At 36.6% G+C, this 20573-nt stretch overlaps 1 protein-coding gene across 7 annotated transcripts in view; it reads left to right on the forward strand.

Annotated features, from left to right (window-relative positions):
- The first annotated feature begins 221 nt into the window (after positions 1-221).
- tox2 (TOX high mobility group box family member 2) overlaps positions 222-20573 on the forward strand; it is a 120058-nt gene continuing 99706 nt past the window's right edge. For 2 of the 7 annotated variants that reach the window (XM_065272421.2, XM_065272423.2), the window contains exon 1: positions 222-451. In XM_065272421.2, the coding sequence (XP_065128493.1) occupies positions 350-451 (102 nt within the window). In that variant the 5' untranslated portion in view covers positions 222-349. The remainder of the gene's footprint in view (positions 452-20573) is intronic. The other 5 variants (XM_065272422.2, XM_065272427.2, XM_065272426.2 and 2 more) reach the window with 4 other exon arrangements.

A 20573-nucleotide genomic window follows, 5' to 3' on the forward strand; every position in this document is an offset into this window, starting at 1 on the left:
TTACAGCGTGCTTAACCCTCTATAGGCGCGCGTAAAATATCCCCCAAATATCGTCCCAGCATCCCTGTACGCATTTCTTTATGGAGCAGAAGCCCGTGGACGGATGTGAAGGGAGCGCATGTAGAGAGACTCAACCCCCTTTTTCTTTCACTCGCTCTGTTGCTTTTTGTTTAGGTTAACAATAGAGTGAGTGAGTGAGAGAGTGAGAGAGAGAGTGTGTGTGAGAGAGAGAGAGAGAGAGAGAGAGAGAGAGAGAGAGAGAGAGAGAGAGAGAGAGAGAGAGAGAGAGAGAGAGGACCGAACACAAGCGCGAGCTGCTCTCCATGCCTTCAGTCTAGCGGAACGGGCGATGGATGTGAGATTTTACCCGGCACCTCCTTCAAGCGTGGGCTCGTGTACTTTACCCACCGACACCAGCCTCTCCTCCCTGGACTATTACCACTGCAACAAGGTAATTAAGTACACCATGCTTCTTTACGCGTCAGCTTACTTTCCTAGAAGAGCAACCTGCATCATTCATTTTTGTGTAGTTTAATGCATTGCAATATGCAGATGATGCTATATGTAGGATGCCAGTGGGTAGTGTTTTAGTTTTGAGTGTTGGATCTTGTGAAACCTTGGTCGTGCATCCCCGAACAGGACATCACATGGTGCTGATGGTGATGGACAACAACTCGAAACTTAGTTCGGTGTTTTGAGAATGATGCACTTGCATCTCGTTGCTGTCGGCAGTGCCTCGAGATCATGGATTTAGTTAAATGTGACAATGCACTTGAAAAACATCAGGTTGAGCAGAGTTAAGTCTATTAAAACACACCGCAAACCTTTATTCCCGAGGGAAGATGGTGCGCGCGCTCGTAATACTGTACGCGAAATATAAGAGCAGTGCAACAAAACGGACGCATGGATGTGTGAGAATTGTAACGCAGTCTTTTTCTTTTCTTTGTTTATACAACTGCATCCCTCTGTGACGTATTGACAATTCCACGTGTTAGGAGTAACGACCAGTTCATTAATTCTTTTAGGCGCGTTAATTATTTATTAGTGAAACTCGCGGTGTTGTTTTCTGGCAGTGCAATGAACAGGACTGCACGAGCAAGTGCTTTTGTGCTGTCGGCGGGCTGTCTGGAATTAAACCAAAGGCTAATTAGTTAGTGGTTATAGAGCAAACGACAGCGCGTAATGCATTTACCTACAACAATAACTATTAAACCTGCACAATACGCATTTGTGGTTTGTGCAAAGTTGAAATGATGCTGCGGTTCGCTATAGTGGGACTACAATGTAACGGGTCGTTATGCGTGAGATACTGACTTAAAATACTGCTTGCATTAAGAAATATTCTGTCCAGAATAACATCAGACGCGGGTGCGATATTTCTAATAAAGTTTACGCGTCTATCTAAGAGTGTGATACTGTGAATTAAAATAGTAAGCCTGCTGAAATTGTGAACCCTATGGCTTTGTTGAGACATTAATTGATGGTTTACTGTAAAATATGGAATTAAGTATTGGCTTGTGATAGCTACTATTTTATGTTTGCTTGTTTGTTTTTATGTGGTTTAGTTTATTCCATTTGTTGTGCTATTGGTCACAAAAGTGCAGTGTTCAGTTTTTGTGCCATTGCCAGAGTACAGCAGTAATCAAATAGTACGTGTTTGGTAACTATTTGTAAAGCTTAATGCTTATTTGAGCACCAATCCTGTTTTAGGACCACATAAATTATATTATTAGACTCATATCATTATGCTATAATCTCCAAGATCCAATTAGAACTAAGAATTACAAAGCCATTATTGTAAAACTACAGTATATGTTCCACAACTTTATACTCCTAAAATATAGATCATTTTTAAACCCACAATCACAGAGAAAAACATTTTGGTGAAGATCTGCGATGCTTTTGACATAGCTTTTAAAGTCAGCTATCCTGACAGCGAGTAACTCATAATTTGCTGATGGCTGTTTATAGAAGGTTGTCACAGAGTTAAGCTTGTGGCTCAGAGCATATGGAAAAGATCAGCCGGCAAATGGAGAGCAGAGTAATCCAAGCCAACTCCATACGTTGAAAAATGATCCTTTGCAAGTGGACATTATGAAACAAAATTTTAGGGGGAAAGCCTGTGCTCTCCTGCCACAATGGCCCTCTTTATGTGCCCCAGCCTTAATAATGCAGTATTCTCCAACATTCTTGAGAGGCCCCGATTGAAGGTCACGTATGGAGGTCTCGCATTAATATGTAACGTCTGAGAGTTCACGTAAAAACGCGCGGCGGTTTACAGTGGTACGGCGCGAACCGGAAATTGTTCAGAAAACTAGGCCATCCGTGATAAGTGAATATCATTTCCTGCTGCTAACATACAAACACACTACATACTGTATGCTTGTGGCTGTGCATTGCATTTGTCATACTAGAGGTAGACTGGAAGTCATTTATTTTCAATGTTCAGTACAACGGCTAAATGAATGAATGAGTGAACGATATCGAAATACTTCATATTGTGTAACCATCCTTTTAGTAGACACATTACACCCAGTTCCTCCTCCCATAGCAGGAACCTTGGTTTAAGTGCTCAGTGATGTTTGATTTATTACCAGCTGAGCATTCGTACTATCGGTTAACATCATGTATTATTAGATAACTAAACCTCATGCTATTTTATCTCAGTAGCCCTTTGAATGGTGTCTTTTTACTAAACAATAAAGTCCTTCATGTGGTGTTGCTTCCACACCTATAGATGTCAGTATGTAGTCCAAGATCATGCCGAAATGAATAAGTCAGGCGAGACACAGAAATGCAATAGTGCACACTAAATACTAAAATAGTATATGAAACAGTATGCAAAGATAAACCATTTCGTTCAATGAGTGATTTTCATCATGACATTTTGAATTAAATTATGTGTAAAAATTTTTTTGATCAAATAATATGTCACAAAAATGGTCACACTGGAAATGTCAGGTTGAGTGCAATGCATTGTGGGATACAGTTCTGTATGGAGTGCATTTACATGCACAGTCTTAGACCAATTATGCTAAAAAAACTGATAACGGGTGGGGTCATGTAAACGTGTAAAACGGTTTTCTTTTATTGGGGAAAGCCCATAAATGGCTTAAGCAAAAACATTCGGCACAGGTAGTTTTTTGCTCATTCACGTTGCATGCATTTGCGTTGGATGCATTTCGCGTTGCATGTAAACACCTTAACTGGCTTTCTCGCAGTTTTGTTAATGTGCGCGACGTGTGAAAGATAAACGTCACATGCAGAAGCGCAAAGTAACACAAAAGTCTGCTGTTTTCTGCATTTATTGATTTTCAAATAAACAGGTTGCTATAATAAGCAGATTTTTGATAGTTATCCGCTTATTTTGTGTATATAGACGCACTCAATGTGCACATTTTGCGCAGTTTAGCTTTGCATTTTGCCTGATTCAGATATAAAAAACTTGCATATAGTATAGTACTGCTTCAGACATAGTAAAATTGTATTTTTGCACATTTAAGACTGAAGATAAAGTATATGCTCTTCAGACGTTTGCCTTTTTTGTCTGCCTTTTAAAATACCTTGTAAAAATACAGTTTCCAAATTACGTTGGTTTTGAATAATATGAACCATGTGTTGGGGCAGATGCCTGGTGTTGTAAGTAGTTAAGAACAAGTCACTTTAGAATAGGGAACCAACTTTACAGCTGTCACAACCTGACAATCGATAATACATTAACCAGTGCCATCATATTGCCTTGCAGCAGACCTGACACATCCATACCCCCAAATCAAACACAAGCGTTACGCTAGTGGTTACTCATTGGTGCTTCAGTTCTTTAGCATGTAAGAGTTTTAATGGAAATGTGCAGGATTAAGGCTTGTACAATCTTCTCTCATGTCTTCATGCAGAAGTTTCACTTGAGCTGTGACTCATTCTCACTTTAGCACACTAAGTCTGTATCTCTGGTTTTTCATGAGTGGGTGTATTGTTTGTTAAGCATACGCTCTGTGCATTTCTCTTCTAAAGGGCATCTCTTCATAAATGCATGTTTCACCCAGAGAATATTTGTCGAATGCATTACGGCTTGCGCATTGCCCCGGGCTCATTTACAGCGTTTAAAATTGAAGTTGGATAGGTTAAGAGATGATGGACCTCTTTCCCGTCTTTTTCAACATTTCTGTATTAAAAGAGTTTGCATGCTCAACGTGACTCATATATGAGTTTTAAATTCAACCATACCACTTTTGACTTTTAGATGAAGTAAATCTTTAGCGCTCGATGTCAAACAAAGTTTGATTTTCAATGCATGCCTGTTCATTTTCAAAATAATCCAAATTAATGCCGTGATGGATGCATATACAGGTAGATACAGGTAGTTATGTAATATTAAAACAAAATGTCCAATCGTTTTTAATCGAACTTAACCTATTTTGACATATGCGGTCGCTGTAAGATAAAATACTCGTGCTGCGATATAAGATTAGCAGTTATAGTTCAGAAGAATTTGAGATGAGAAAGATTAGTAAAGATGTCCAGACATCCACAGGCCTATAAAACTAAATCTGACTTTCGTCTCTACATCAAAGAAAAAGATACTTGAGGCATTAAGTGGCAGACACATAGTTTATCAGATCCCTGTAATTGTGGGGCTGTTACATATTACCAGTTATGAGACTGCAGAAAGGCTTGATTCATTTTTATAGAGAGTTTCAGCTTTAAACTTATGATTTTGTCTCTCTCTCTCTCTCTCTCTCTCTCTCTCTCTCTCTCTCTCTCATCACTGCTTAAACTGTCTAAAAATAACTTGGAGGCCTAGCAATTACTGGAAATGGGTGCAGAGTGGTACATGTAAGAGTACAACTGTCTTTAGCTTAAATAATACTTTAAACTAAAATGCACCAGTGAGGCATTCACAGTATATGCACTGGAAATTAGAGATTTTCCAAGAAGAAAATTGCACTTATTATTTTTGTGCACGCTGTGTTTATAAAATAGACTACGTTTTAAACTACGTTTGTGTGGGTACGCATGTGTATACGTGAAAATGATTTAATGCATGATGTCTTAAGGCCTGGTCTTTGGAGCATATGATTGGATAAGAACCAGCAGGTGTTGTTAAATTCAGCATGTACAGTCAGGATTTCCTTTAGCGTAAAAGTGTATATATATATATATTGTTTACCTAATGTCAAATATTAACCAGCAATATGCCACACTTGTTCAGATTAGCACATTAGAGAAAACCAAAAATAAATTACAGTCCGTGCAATACGAAAAAAGAACCAGATTGCATAAAGCAAATGCAGATGGTAATTATTTTACAGTGTACTGTGTGAAAATTGTCCTTTTCCCTTGACTCAACTATAATGGAGTTTCGTGATAAAATGAGATGTCAGCCCAGCTGAGCTGTGTTTTCTACACGACTGAGTTAATTTTGTGTAAAGAGACGTCCAGGGTCTAATGTACAGTAAAGCAATCTTTCTAATGGGTAAATGCTTGAAATTTGCATATGCATACATTTTTAGTTTGAGTTTGTGCTCCTGTATAACTCAGTGGTTGAGCAATGTGTTACCACTGCAAAAGGTCATAGGTTCGAACCCAGGGAACACACATACTGAATAAATGTATACATTAATGCAATGTAAGCATATATAGCTATATAAATAGATCAATATATTAGGGCTGTCAAAAGATTAATCGGTTAATCGTTATTGGTATGCATTAATTTCTGATAACCGCACACCTAACTTGTCAAATGTCTTAAAATAGGCACCAGAGCAATGTTTGTGGTAACCGTGGAGGAATAATTGACTCCGGTCATTTGAATTATTTGAAAATAATGCACACTCCGCTTCACGTCATGCCGCATTACACCTTGGGTGTGCATTATTTTCTTATAATTCAATGGCCCGTCGTCAATTATTCCTTATGTATAAACATTTATATAATTTATATTATATATAAATATAAATATTTTATATATAAATATTATACATTTTTCTTAAATATATACATGATTGTGTGTGTTTTTATATATAAATAATAATTATGCACAGTACACACACATTATGTTTTATTATACACAAACTTTTATTTTGGATGCGATTAATCGCAATTAATCTCTTGACAGCCCTAATATATATATACAATGTATATATAATTTTTAATCAAAATCCATTGAAAGCTTTAGGTTTATAAAATATAATTAAATATTAAATGTAAATAAAATATCTAAGATTGCACATCATGTTATGTCATCAGGCAGATTTTCTCAAAAGGTCAGATGTTATTTTATTCTCAGATCCTGCTGGAGGTTTTTTTCATGCCAGCTTGAACGCTGATGTCATAAGAGTATGTCAAATGTATGATGACTGTCTCAGAGCTTGGACAGCACATGTGTCAGTGTCAGGTCAAGATGTAAAATGATGAAAGAGTTCAGATCTGTCTGATGTTGGTGTGACATATGTTATTAAATGTAGATGGAGTCATAGTGACGGTGCACATGTATCACTTTAAAATGTCTCTGCGGTGAGTGAGACCTTTTCAGATCCATTCAGCACTGAACGAGTCAGAACCAGAGAACTGAATCACAAACCTACTGTGAGATATGAAAGTCTTTACAGTATAAAACTGCTTACCTGATAAATATTCATTACATTCACAATCTGTTGTAAACCATACGCTTCATGTTATTGTTAATTTAAATTCATATCAGTAATTGTGTGTTATAACACTGTAATAACACTATAATAATGCGGAAAAGAGTAAGAACCACTGCAGTTTTGACTTTAATCATCATTTCTACATGTATTGTGAACATTTCAGTCCAGTGTTTGTTGAATTTCAACAAAAGCAAACCTCGGGAGTGACATAAAGTCAACCAACAGCAAATGGAACAGACATAGAGCATGACAAGACAACCCATTATCATGAAATTAACTACCTATAGTCACATAATTTCGTGTGTTTTCCGTGATACTGACAAGTTTTTCCACCTATTTGTTACTCAACTGTTTTGTCCTATTTTCAAACCATTGTCGCTTTGGTTTAGGGTTAGATTTACATAAAATAACATCTTTACCCAAACCCAACTCTAAGCCTAATTCCAGGTGACAATGGTTTAAAAATAAAAAATGATCAAAAATAAATAATGAAAATAAAAGGTATAAACCAATATTTAAAGTCATATCCTTACGCAAACACCAAATCTAACCCTAAACCGAAGTGTCAATGGTTTGAAAATATGACAAAACAGTTGAGTAACAAATACGTAAAGGCGGAAAAACGTGTCAGTGTCACGGAAAACACACACAAAATTATGTGACTATGTACGTAATTTCGTGATACAGGGTTGGACAAGACCCATGAAAGATGTTTTTCAAAAAATGCAGGGTTTCTTTGCAGTATTGAAGATCTGAAAACACTGCGTCTTTTTTGTTATGTTGACCTTGTTTTTCCCATTTTACTTTTCAGTAAATAAAAACAGCATTTTTATTAAGAATTTGGCAGAAATGTTGTCATTAGTAGTTTGACAGAATGAAAAAAAATATAAATAGTAAATCTAGAAAAACTAAAAAAGGGACCATTGAAACGTTTTTCTGCGGGTGTATATCATTGTGGTAGTAACACTGTTTCTGTGATCTTGCTCTCCAGATTGGCCTTTAAAAAAAATACGGTCACCCACTTAGAAAATGTAATATCGCTGAATGCTAATAATGGCTGTACATTTATTTTCTTACACACTGAAACAGCTGAGGATATTGGGTGACCATTTTGCTCTTTATCTAGTATTTTTTTCCCACCCTGAGATGAAAAAATTCTGCAGCGCGATCATATTCTCCAGCAGTAATGTAGTGAATGTTGCTGCAGTTTTGTGAAATGCTGTCAGTAGCTGTGGGGGTGCAGGCGCAGCAGCGCGCTAATTGGCCTTGGCAGAGAGAGAGAGAGAGAGAGAGAGAGAGACAGAGAGAAAGAGAGAGAGAGAGAGACAGAGAGAGAGAGAGAGAGAGAGAGAGAGAGACAGAGAGAGAGAGAGAGAGAGATGGAGGTTCAATCCTCTGAATGGCTGCGTGCTGAATAGAAACTGATTCAGTTGTGTAGCTGGTAAATAATAATGATGTCTGATCTGTAAATAGCCTGGGACACTGTCTGATATGACCAGCATTAAACTGACAAAAATATGTGATCGTAGGTGTTGTAAAGATCATCGCAGAGAAGTCCTGCTGTGGTTTGATATTTTAAAAAGTCAACATGAAATCAACCCTGTGTACTTTCCTAATCTATGTTACTAATAATATATTTTAAAAGGTGTTAAATGACTTACAGTATTTGTGAGCACTTTTACATTTCATTGAGATATATTTCCAAGAAAGTAAGTAATGGTCAAATTTAATATAAAAAAGCATATGATCAAAGGGCATAATTAATGAGACCAATTCTTTCTGTAATACCAAAACATATTCAGAAGTTAAACAGGTGTTATAAGAAAACTGATCTGGCTAGAGGAACACATTCATAAGAATTGCATTTTCGAGTCAATTTGGATAAAAGCTTTTGCTTAATAAATAGAAGTAAATATGCCAAAATTTGTATGTTATGTTTTCTTAAAAGGATAGTCCACCCAAAAATAAAACTTCTGTCATCATTTACTCAATCATGTTTTTACAAACAATGTTTTTTATTGTGATGAACACAAAAGATATTTTAATAAATGATGGTAAGCACTAACCCAGTATCACGAAATCACATAAATTTGTGAGTTTTTTCCGTGACACTGACACTTTTTTTCCACCTTTTTGCGTGAACATGTCACGGATTTTTATTTACGTGTCATTGTCATGTATTGGTTACTCAACTGTTTTGTCCTATTTTCTTACCAATGTCGTTTTGGTTTAGTGTTAGATTTACATAAAATGACATCCTTACCCAAACCCAACTCTAACCCTAATGCCAGACGACAATGGTTTAAAAATCATAAAATATAAAAAATAAATCATAAACCAATACTTAAAGTGACATCCTAACGCAAACACCAAATCTAACCCTAAACTGAAGCGTCAGTGAAAATAGAACAAAACAGTTGAGTAAAAAATACGTGACAGTGACACGTAAACAGAAATATGTGACATGTTGCCGCAAAAATTTCATACAATGGTTACAATCAACTGTGTGCTTAACATCATTTATTAAAATATCTTTGTTTGTGTTCATCAGAAAAGAAATTCATACAGATTTACAACATGAGAATGAAAATGATGACAGAATTGTCATTGTTGGGTGCACTATCCCTTTAAATGTAGAAATGAACGAAACTGTACACAATAGCAACATGTATATGCATTTATCACATATGCGACCCTGAACCACAAAACGGTTTTAAGGAGCCCGGGTATTTTTGTAGCAATAGCCATTCCCTCCAGAAAAACATGATTATGCGATCACATAATGTAACGCATAATTAGCCATATTTATGCGGGGACGCATTTTTTCAAATACGCCGCACTTTCACAGCATAAATTGCAGACTTTCGTGCGCAAAATATGCAGGGCTTGCATTATTTCATAATTCCCACATTTTTGTAAAAATCACATATATCTTAGCAAAAAACTGAAAAATGTTGCATTTACCTCACACAAGCGCAGCCATGTCCCCTGTTGCCATGGGAACGTTATGAAGTGACGTGATTGTGTGGCGTGAACATCATTGAAAAGATGCAAAAGCTGAAAACACTTTTTGCAAGTTTCCGCAATTTTTGCGGCATAAATATCCCGCATATTTCATTGCATTTTTTAAGAAAACTTGCCGCAAGATCAAGGATTTTTCCCTGCAACAATAAAAAACGCAGAATTTTTCTGGAAGGACTGAATAGCCAACAACACATTGTATGGGTCAAAATTATAGATTTTTTTGTGCCATTTTTCAACTTTTATTGAGTAAAGATCATGTGCCATGAAGATATTTTGAAAATTTCCTGCTGTAAATAGTTAACAAATTATTTATCTGTAATCATCTGGACAACTTTCTCAGTGTATTGATTTTCTTTCAGATTGCAAATTTTTAAATAGTTGTTTCTCTGCCAAAATATTGTCCTATTTTCTAACAAATCCAAAAATGTATCCTTATGACGGCATTAGAGGTAAATTAAGAATCATATCGAATGTGACCTCAAAGTGTTGAGACGAAAGTAAGGCCAGGCTTAAAAATGACATTATATTCCCTTTGATGAGAACCTGTCAGTTCTTGATGTGGGGCCGGTGTTTCCTACCCATCAGCACCTTACTAAAACAGCGGTATGCCATCCTGCTCGGGTCCACCTGGCCTCCCCCGTTCAGGATGTGGTGGGTTCAGCAGTAGCTGCACCCCCGTAACGCACGCGCATGTTGGCGACGTCGCATTTCGTCTGCATGAATGAGGTGGGGGTTGTAGATTCGGCGATCAACATTATTGTTCAGGTGGTCGATAATGTCAGTCAATGTGGTTTAGAGACCTGAAAACGACCAGATGTATAGCACAGCACATTTGGACCTTCACTTTGAGAGCCAGAAGTTTATTATTCTAGTCCGCTTGACGTAACTCAAACATTGTGAACAGAAAAGGCACATGAGAACTCTTACAATAAAATTTAGCTTTAAAATGTCGTTTCATCCTGGTTTTACTGTTTTAATGGATTTTAAAGTGCATGAATTGGAAATAAAAAAGTAACACTTTTAGCCTTTTAACGGACCAAAAACATGACGGCTAATTCAGAGTGAAATTAAATAAAACAAACTGTAGCAGACTTGATTTTATTTTATTAGCTTGTATTTTGATTATAAAAATATAATCTATAGCAAGGGTTAGGGTTAATGTTAATTGTAAAAAAACAGATCTATAAAAAAAAGAAAAATGTCTGCATGTTCAGTCAGAGAGCGATTGTTTTATATCCCGTCATAAAATGGCTTCTTGTATAAGTTTGAAATAGGAAATATGTTTGTGGCAGCTAACCAAACAGGATGGCATCGCAGAGTTCGCACAGTTTCATCGTCACCCACGTGTGTGCGGTTTCCAGTTTTGCTCTGTTGGTTGGTTAAGAGAAGGTTTGAAGCCCTGATGCACAGACAGCACCTTTGTATTTCTGATACATGTGGATTGACTGATTTTAGTCGTTGCGGATCTGTGTGGATGTTGTTTATATTGGTCAGATGTATACAGTTAATTTCCTGTGTGAACCAAGACCACGGTTCAGGGCCAGATGAGACGGATTTCGTTTCGTTTCTTGTGTTATGTCAGCAAATGTGATTTAAACAAAGATGATATCTGCACAAAGAAACACATCATTCAACAATGAACATTTTATTATTCAACGCAGCATTTTTATATTATACATTACATTATCTGAATACATTTGGATGAACGGTTGAAGGGGAGGAGCTTGATGTGATCATAACAGGTTATTACATTTTGCTGAAAGAAAGATTACAGACAAGTATGGGCAGATTAATAATGCAGGGATGTGTATTAAGGAAGTAAATAAAGTCAGGTGTGATTTCACGTTAACCTTTGAACACATAATAAGTCTATTTTTGGTAATTTCTCATTGACTAACCGGTCTTGTTTCTTTGGAGGTGATCTACAGGCTCACTGAGGGGTTTTTTAAAGGAAGTGTTACATAAATACAATGAAAGCGTTAGCTGATTATTTTTAGAGGACGCTACTGTGACCTTATTCATCTGCGGCTTTCAACAGAGACCCACAAAGTTTTAGTCTCTGAAAACCTTTTTATCTGAAGTTATGAATGCAAAATGTTTTATGACTTCGAACGAATGCTGTGTTATATTGTGAATAGCTTGCTTCCCACCTGATAACGGCACAGATACTTATGTCACATCATTAAGTCAAACAGGATATTCTAAGAGCAATATCAAAATATCTATATATGTGTTGTTTACATAATACAATAACCACACCGACTAAAGAATATAAATATAAATGGAAACTAATGACAGCATGTTTTTTTTTTTCATTTATTAGAATAACATGCACTGCCAATGTGCATTATGTATTTGCAATGCAGTAAATAGTGTACATTTCCGTGTTAACTCAAAGGGTTATGGTGTGGTTTTGTGCGAACAGCTATTTTGGGAGTTTGCAGTGATCTTTTAACATAGCATGACCGTGTGAAATAGACACTCATCAAACTATTTGCTCAGGAAATAAGACGAGAGAGAGAAAGAGAAAGAGAGAGAGAGAGAGAGAGAGAGAGAGAGAGAGAGAGAGAGAGAGAGAGAGAGAGAGAGAGAGAGAGAGAGAGAGAAGGTGCACGGGCAGGGCAACAAAAACACATTTGGTTGAAGTTTTACGAGCTATAAGCACAGGAAACTTTGACAAGGCCTGGAAGTGTGTGATATTGTTTCAGCCCTGATTATCCTCCGGTTTGACAGGGCGATGCGAAGGCCAATTCACCTGAGACCGCCAGTTCAGAACGAGCCGTGGATGAGAAGCTAAAGACTGCGAATCTACCGCAGGTCTTGCAGAATGAACTAAACTGTGACCAACAATCTTATCCCTGTGAGATTTGAGGCACTACTCTTAAATATCTCTGCTTAATCTTGATTTTATGGTTGCATTTTTATAACTGAGTCATTGTGATGAAAATAATGATGCAATATTGTCACATTTACACCGCTCATTTTTATTAAGCCCTTTGCATGGAAAATGCATCTGGGATTTGTCCTGGATCAGTTGAATTTTGGTTCATTCCCACTGCCAATGATATTCCAGAATCTGTGCATGCATTCTCACACATACCGTAAAGATCCCGTAAAGAAACCTGACGGATTTAAAGTTCTGCACTTTGTAGGTTTTTTAAGTTTGCTAATTATCCGTGATATTTTTCTTGAAAAACCACACGCATGCATTTTAGTTTATAATAAGATCATAAGGAGCGCATGATGCGTGATCTCAGCTTCAGTCCAGTTTGCAGACATTTCTCATCATGAATGTAAATCTGCGTTTGTATCAAAGAGCTGAACTTTTTGATGCGATGACACGCACGTCCTCACTACGGCACGCTCCTGTTTCTGTTACTTCTGTAAGTCCTCTTTACGGATCGATCCCAGATCATTTACAGGACATGTTTGTGTTCACACAGAAGCCTCTCTGACAATTTTACGGACATTTTCTGCGACCAAAGTGCTGTGGGAATGAGGTTTTACTGTCATGTGTCAAGACATTTCAAAACAGTTTGTAAATCTCAATAAATGATCTACAGCAGAATTCATGAGAATCGCGCCGTTTGTAATGGTTATCTTCAGTTTGAAAGTATCAGATTGTGTGTTAAACTGGAGGACATGAGATAAATAAACAGTACAGGAGTACAGCGAGGAATGTAGCACAGCTGTATTGAGCGAGAGGTTGGACAAACACAAGCAGTTGTCTGAGGTTCCTATGGTTCGTCTTGAACAAACAGCGTTAAACCCGACGGCTTTAAAACAACCCTCGACTCTTCTCAAACACATGCGAGAAATACACATTCATGCACTGTGGACCCAAAAAGCCTTTCGACACCTACGAATGTCTGAATGTCAAGCCATGAGATACAAAAGACCAAAATGAGTGGCATTTATTTTCAAGACCATACTGGGCTCACTTTTCTATATATTTTTTACTAGGACATTTTGGTTTGAAAAGTATAACATTAATGCGCTGAACTTCACCTGTGTTTACTCTGTTATACACCTGTGAGAACTTCATTCATACACTGACTAACAAATCACACTGACACCAGTTCAGTAAAACTCAAGTGAAGTTATCTGTGAGAAAATATCATTAATATTTTATTATTTAATGCAATTTTAGCTGACTACATCATTATCAGAATGGATATTAAATAATGTTTGTGTGCGAGCTTCGGCCTGAAGTCAAGTCCTCCTCAAATTTGAGATCAAATGTGTAAATAACTAATGAATTTTTCAAGCATTTGGTCCAGGGTGCACAGACATGAAGGGCAGTTTTAGTTTATAAGTGAGTGGTACAGTAAGTGTGAACCATCGCAACACTAAATATTTCCACTGAAACTAACAGGAAGATATGTGCAGGGTTTAGCCGGAGAGTGTGATGTCTGTCAACCTCTGACCCCGTCAGCTTTACTTCAACATCTCATGGTAAAAAAAATATTTCTACACTGTACATTTTAGTTGTACAATTGTAGTTTTAAAGCTGTTTACAGTAACGTACTGTAGATTTAAATTGATGTTATTTACTGGCAACAAATGAACATTAAACATTAACACATTTTTATCTTTACAGAATAAAACTAAAATAACAGCCTTTTGTTAAGCATCCCGGGAAACAAAAATCCTCGTCAATCTTTTTCTGTTTTTTGGTTCCCACGCTTTGCATGAGGCTGTTTTATTCTGTAAAGATAAATGTTTAATATTTATTAATCTTTGAACAAACTGTTGCCAGTAGATAACATAAATATAAATCTACAGTAAGTTACTGGCAAACAGCTGACAGTAATATTGTCATTTCTACAGAATTTTTTAACACTTTCGAAATGTTAGGAAAGGAAAATCACAATTGAGATTTATTCTCCTAATATCTTACTTGTTTTTGCCAGCAATTCATTTTAACAATAAAAATGACCTTGTGTTACATTTATTTTTCCCAAAAAAATCGTTTGTCCTTGTAATATTTCATCAAAATTGAATAACTTGTTTAGAGAGAAGACCCCTTCCATTGAGCCCCCCCCCCATCATATCAGCATCCAACCTTCACATTATTGTGACACATGATATATGTCAGCAATTGTTACATTTGTGTCTTTATGATTCAGGGTGAAATATCAGAGGTAGTGTGTGTGCGTGTGTGTGTGTGCGCACTGATGTATTGTGTTGTTGTAGTTGAGATAATGTATCCCAAAGCAAACACAGAGATCTAATGTTTGACACAAAGACATAAAGTCTCTCTCTCTCTCTCTCTCTCTCTCTCTCTCTCTCTCTCTCTCTCTCTCTCTCTCTCTCTCTCCTCTCTCTCTCTCTCTCTCTCTCTCTCTCTCTCTCTCTCTCTCTCTCTCTCTCTCTCTCTCTCTGTGTGTTTATGTGAGAGATTGGAGGGCCGTGTGGGTTGCACTTGGTAATCACATACACCATAAAGAAAATATGGCAGAGGAACTGACGTCTGTGTTTATCACAGCGTCTCCATGTTGGAAAAGCAATTTGATTTTGTTTCCGTCATTCTGAGAAAGGTGGGAAGCATTTAGGAATTTTGAGTGGAAGAGCGTCACCGGAACGACAGACATTATGGATTTAATTCAGGGATAAATTTAATTAGTATGTGTGTTTGGGTGACAGACAGTTTTATTGCTCAGATCATTTGCTCTTTTATATTTCTGACTTTAGCGTCAACTTTCGATTTCCTTTGCAAATCTGAGCACAGTGTGAGAAATTGTTGAGATCTCTACAGGTGACGTGAGATTTAGCGAAAGTCTTTATTTGCTTCAACTTGGTAAAACATCTGAGATGTTAAAGAGATTTTTTCTTTGGGTTAAAGTCTGCTAGTCATATGGCCTGAGGATAAAGAGCCCAGGGCTGGTAAACCCATGACTAGTTAATTGACTCAATCTGTGTGCGTTGGTGTGTGTGTGTGTGTGCTTGATTTGTAATCATTTAGTTGCTTTAATTGACTGCAGATTTAGAGGCGGGACGTCTAGCATGTATATTACTTCATTCTGTTTGAGGAAAATCCCCAGATTTTATCACATTTTTCCTTTAGTCTTCTGCTCAGATTTCACTCAGATACGAAACTCCAGGGCTGCTAGTTAGCATCAGTGTTTTACAATTAAACGGCAGGCAGGTTACTGTAACTGCAGGACTCTAGTAACTGTAGGCAGCGTGTTTGCAATTATTTCAAACCGCAGGGACTTACGGCATAAAAACCCCTCGCAGTTTCATTTCTTTGCAGCCATTTCATTTAGCAGCGTTTGCCTGAACCTCTGACCCGCAGTGAAAATGAGATAAACTGTTTGTTTTTCCAGACGTGGTTACGACGCAGAGTAAACTTCAAATTAAAAGTGCCAAGTGAAAATGGCATCCTCGCAGCTGGTCTCAACCCGGTCCTCCTTCAGACTGCTTTTGGCAGGCTGTAGCTAAACACGCTGACATCTTTTAACAGTTTTATAATTACGTTGGCTAATCGGCGAGGCCACAAGACGCTTTGGTTCGGACTAACCAGGCGTGTTTCCGGTTTAACTCGAAAATAAACTTACTTTAAAATAAAAAATGCTTTTAATTTGTTCGCCTGCTGTCAGTCGAGATTAGAAAATGTAGGGGGAAGCGTAACACGCAGCATAAATTCACAGATGATGAGGACCGCTCTTATTTTAGGGATTTTTTGCTGGAGTAGGCTCAGGTATACCTTTGCATGAAACGTTCATAATCCATCTGGTTAAATGCCAGTATGCAGAGAGAACTGCAGAGAGAGACTTGATTTATTTAATATACCTGCAGGGTGAAAGTGCAGCCGAATGTTTGTATTGGTGTGTTCTAGTTAGGAGTTTTTAAATGAGTTTTACTTCCTCCTTCATCTTGACATTTCAAAGGAACGAGACGTTCGGAGCTCTGAGCCGCGTCTTACTGTAATCTTTCTATTCCTTTATTTTTATCTGTGCTATTGATATTGTGGTCGGGTTATAAACATTAATGAGAGCAGACTTCTTTGGGAGAATATCGGTTCAACTATGAAGTGATAAATTGGACTGGTTAAACTGGTATTTCCTACAATTAGTGTTTCTTAACTGGTTTCCTTTAGATTTGGACCTAGATTGATATTATTGTGCAAAAGTAAACAAAAATGTCCTTCAAATTAAACATTTAATTTTATGAATATTACCATGAATTGCATATGCCAAAAATATGATAAATGAATTGTAAAAATATTGCTTTATTGCTCAGGCAAAAACGAATTGTGGTCATTATAAATTTGACGTCAGCACAAACCCATGAGCCATCAGAGCCGCTGTCCTGCAGAAAATTCTGTCCCTCAAATATGTTGAATGATTATTAATGGTTTTTTTCCAGTCCGGTGTTGCTCAGTGGGAATATTTTACAGATTAGCAAAAGTGACTCTTAACACAAGAAACATGAATGACAGACATGTGAAAATAAACACAGACTCTTTTTTTTAGTGCCCAGTGTTCCAAAAGTGAATGGAAAGAGAAAGCTTGGATCTAAAACAATGCCCATGTTTTCAAAAAGACTTCAGGAATTTTAAGAGGCAACCAAAAGTGGAAAAACATCTTAGAAATTATAGATATGGAATTGGCACAAATGTGCTTCAACAAACATCGGAAAGTACAGTACATTCAACAACGACAGCATTAAAGGGCACCTATTATACAAAATCCACTTTAACAAGGTGTTTGACATAAATGTGTGTTGGCAGTGTGTGAACACAACCACCCTACAATGAAAAAAATAAAAACCCCTTCTTTTTTAATCCCAATTTAATCAAAACATTCTCATTAGACATGCTGTTTTGATTCTCTTAGCAATGTGATGTCACACTGATAAAGCCCCGCCCACAGTCTTGCATTATTCTGCCTTTAGTGAGTTGGACACTGTCTGCTATTTTTTTTTCTTTGCGAAATCAGATCAATTTTATCCAAAGTATCTCTATTGATAAGGGAGCGAAGCTCATTTGCATTTAAAGGTACACACAAAAATTGCATTTTTACTCCCACCCAAATTGAGTCATTTTGAACATGCTTTAATAAATGATTTTCAGCTGAAACTTCACAGACACACCTGAGACTTATATTTCATCTTTTAAAAATGGGCATATTATGTGCCCTTTAAATGACTTCACAGACTATTCATCAAATATTCAATTCATAAGTTCATTTTAATGACCAAAGAAATTAATTAAACATGTTTAACATTCATTTACTCCCATTAAGACATTTCTTTAGCTTAATATTTTTATAGTTTGCTTTTGATATGCTGTAGCATATGTTTCAATTATAAGATAGCTTTGATAATGACATTTATCCACACAAAGAGTGCAAATGAGTTTACTGTTATTACTTCCATCTGGATTTCTTTCATGAATAAATGTGCTATTAAAAAGATCTTTTCCCCCACAGAGGTTATCCATCATTTACAGATGAATGAAAGTTTTGACTGTGATTATATCTGATTTTAATATAATCATATTGAACTCTGTTACCAGCAATACTTTACAGAAGTTTCAATATTGTAAAGATTTGTTCATCTCTAATATTGGATGCTTTTGTATTTGTCCAAACATACAAAAATTTAAATTAATTAATAATAGTGTGATCACCCTGATAATGCAGTTCACATTATAATGATAAAAATATATCATCATTTTATATTAAAGAGAATAGCGGAGTTCACACCACAACTACAGGTATGACAATAAAAATCAACATCAATGACAAGGTTGAATCAATGTTGAAGAAACTATTTTATTTTATTTTGAACCTTTATTTTAACCAAATTTCAACATTGATCTTTAAGCCTTTTATTAATCTTTTGCAACAATTTAGCATCGGTTTAGCAACCATTTGGGTGGCATCTTTAAACACACATCAAGACTAAGGGGCCCTTACACAATGTTTTCAACCATAAACGAGAAGGTTTTTAATGTGGTTTGGTTGTTCATTGACAGTTTTGGGGTCCTGAAAATGCAAACTTTTGATGATGGGTTTCTCTATATGTAAACTAACCGTGAATACAGCATTTTTGTTGTCGTGGATGTTACATTTTTTTTAAAAAGCGAAAGGAAAAACATTTATGGTTTTTATCTTATTGCTGTTGTGTAAATATAGCCTAATGTGACTGCAGATGAAATAATGTCTTAGTCACATGTTCCAGCAGCTCAAATTAAAACTGACACATGCATACAGTAGCTAAGTGTCCATTGAAACATTAAGCAAATCTTTTGAAAATTTGCAAAAAAAGAACAACAAACAAATACGAATTGGGTGCGTTTCCATCAAGTTCGAGCGAATGTCGGTGGTATTGGTAACCTAGTAACCAAGAGTAAATAAAACAAGGCATGCTTAGAAAATAGAGACAGGGCTGCATTTAGTTACAATTTGGTAAGTTATAAATTAACTAGCAGTGCAGGTTGTAATTGCTAAACTGAATGCTGTGCACGGAAGAAGGAATGCAGAGTTTTTGATGCAGGCACTAACAGCAAGGGCATTAAGACGACGTCGAGCTCCATATATGATAAAGACAATGACAGCTGAAACAGCTAGATGATCAGTCACGTGGGTTTAATGTTCACTACTTTAGAATTTATTTAGCAAATGCATTTCCATCTACCATTATCCACATTTACTCTTTTTTGCATAAGTCAAAAACTTCTCAAGCGAGCGTCATTTTAAATTTTTGAGATTTGGCATTTCCATCACATGTTTCTTATGTGATACTTCGAAATGCCCATAAAATCAGTGTGATGGAAACCCAGCAGTATCAGTAAGTGTAGTGTTGACATTTTAGAGTTTCTGTGTCCTCTGACCCATTTTGGCCAAAATTCCGTCACCTCATGGCCCAATAAAATAATCTGGTCCACTATAATTGTATATATCCATAATCTTTACACAATTCTGGAATGGTATGTGTGGTAAGCATGGTGCAATCTCTAGTTTGTGATGTTCTGGTTAGGGGTTTGTGAGATAAGTAATACACTAATGTTTATCTTGTATATGCAGCTAAAGATGGATCACATCCAAACACCATCATGTGTTTAATAGAGATGAAATAAGTTGTCTGGCACAGTTTTTCACAGCATCTAGTGTTTTATACATCCTAGGGTGTTTTGTGTAAACCAAAAAGCCAGCTTTCTGTACTGTGTATAACCTGTGTGTCCATCCCTGTGTTTAACAGATGCTTTTGGACCAGTGGATGATGTTTCATGAGGCGTTTATGATGTAGCTTTCTCTGTTTTTGTATATGAAATCCTTCGCTGGTTTCAAAGCAGCCCTCGTCTGGAATACCGTGGTAAATCAGACATCAAAAGCATCTTAAAGCGGCTGTCTTTCACACAGAGAACAGCACTCAGAGTTATTCAGAAAGGAGACGTAAAGAAAAAATGAGAGAAAGATCAAATAAAAAGCAGCTATAATGCGCTACAGTGGATGTTTGCCAGCGCCCAGAGGGCATGTGTGGGGCGAAGCTTTCATCTACTTAAACATGCAATGACAAATATACACAGAGAACTCACTCGAATATCCGTGTTTAAGGTATAATTTACTGAAAATAAAGCTCACCTGTATGAGTAAAGGACAACTGAGATGTTTACACACAAACAGTGACCAGAGATAATATAAGACTAAAATAAGACTACAGTGTGTTAAATGTAGGTAAAGTTATGACACTTTAATCTATCACGAAAAACGATATATCTTGAAAACGTCTAAGAATGTAGTTTGTTATATTTACAAAACATTTTAGTAGTAATAATATTGCAGTGACAGTAATTTATTAATTTGTGACAAGAGTATGCAGCGAACAGTTGACACTTAGTGGCCATTGTTGGTAAAACCACTAAAAGTGTAACACAAACCTCAATTTTTGTAT

This window comes from Paramisgurnus dabryanus, chromosome 7, assembly GCF_030506205.2.
Source record: "Paramisgurnus dabryanus chromosome 7, PD_genome_1.1, whole genome shotgun sequence".
NCBI lineage: Eukaryota > Metazoa > Chordata > Actinopteri > Cypriniformes > Cobitidae > Paramisgurnus > Paramisgurnus dabryanus.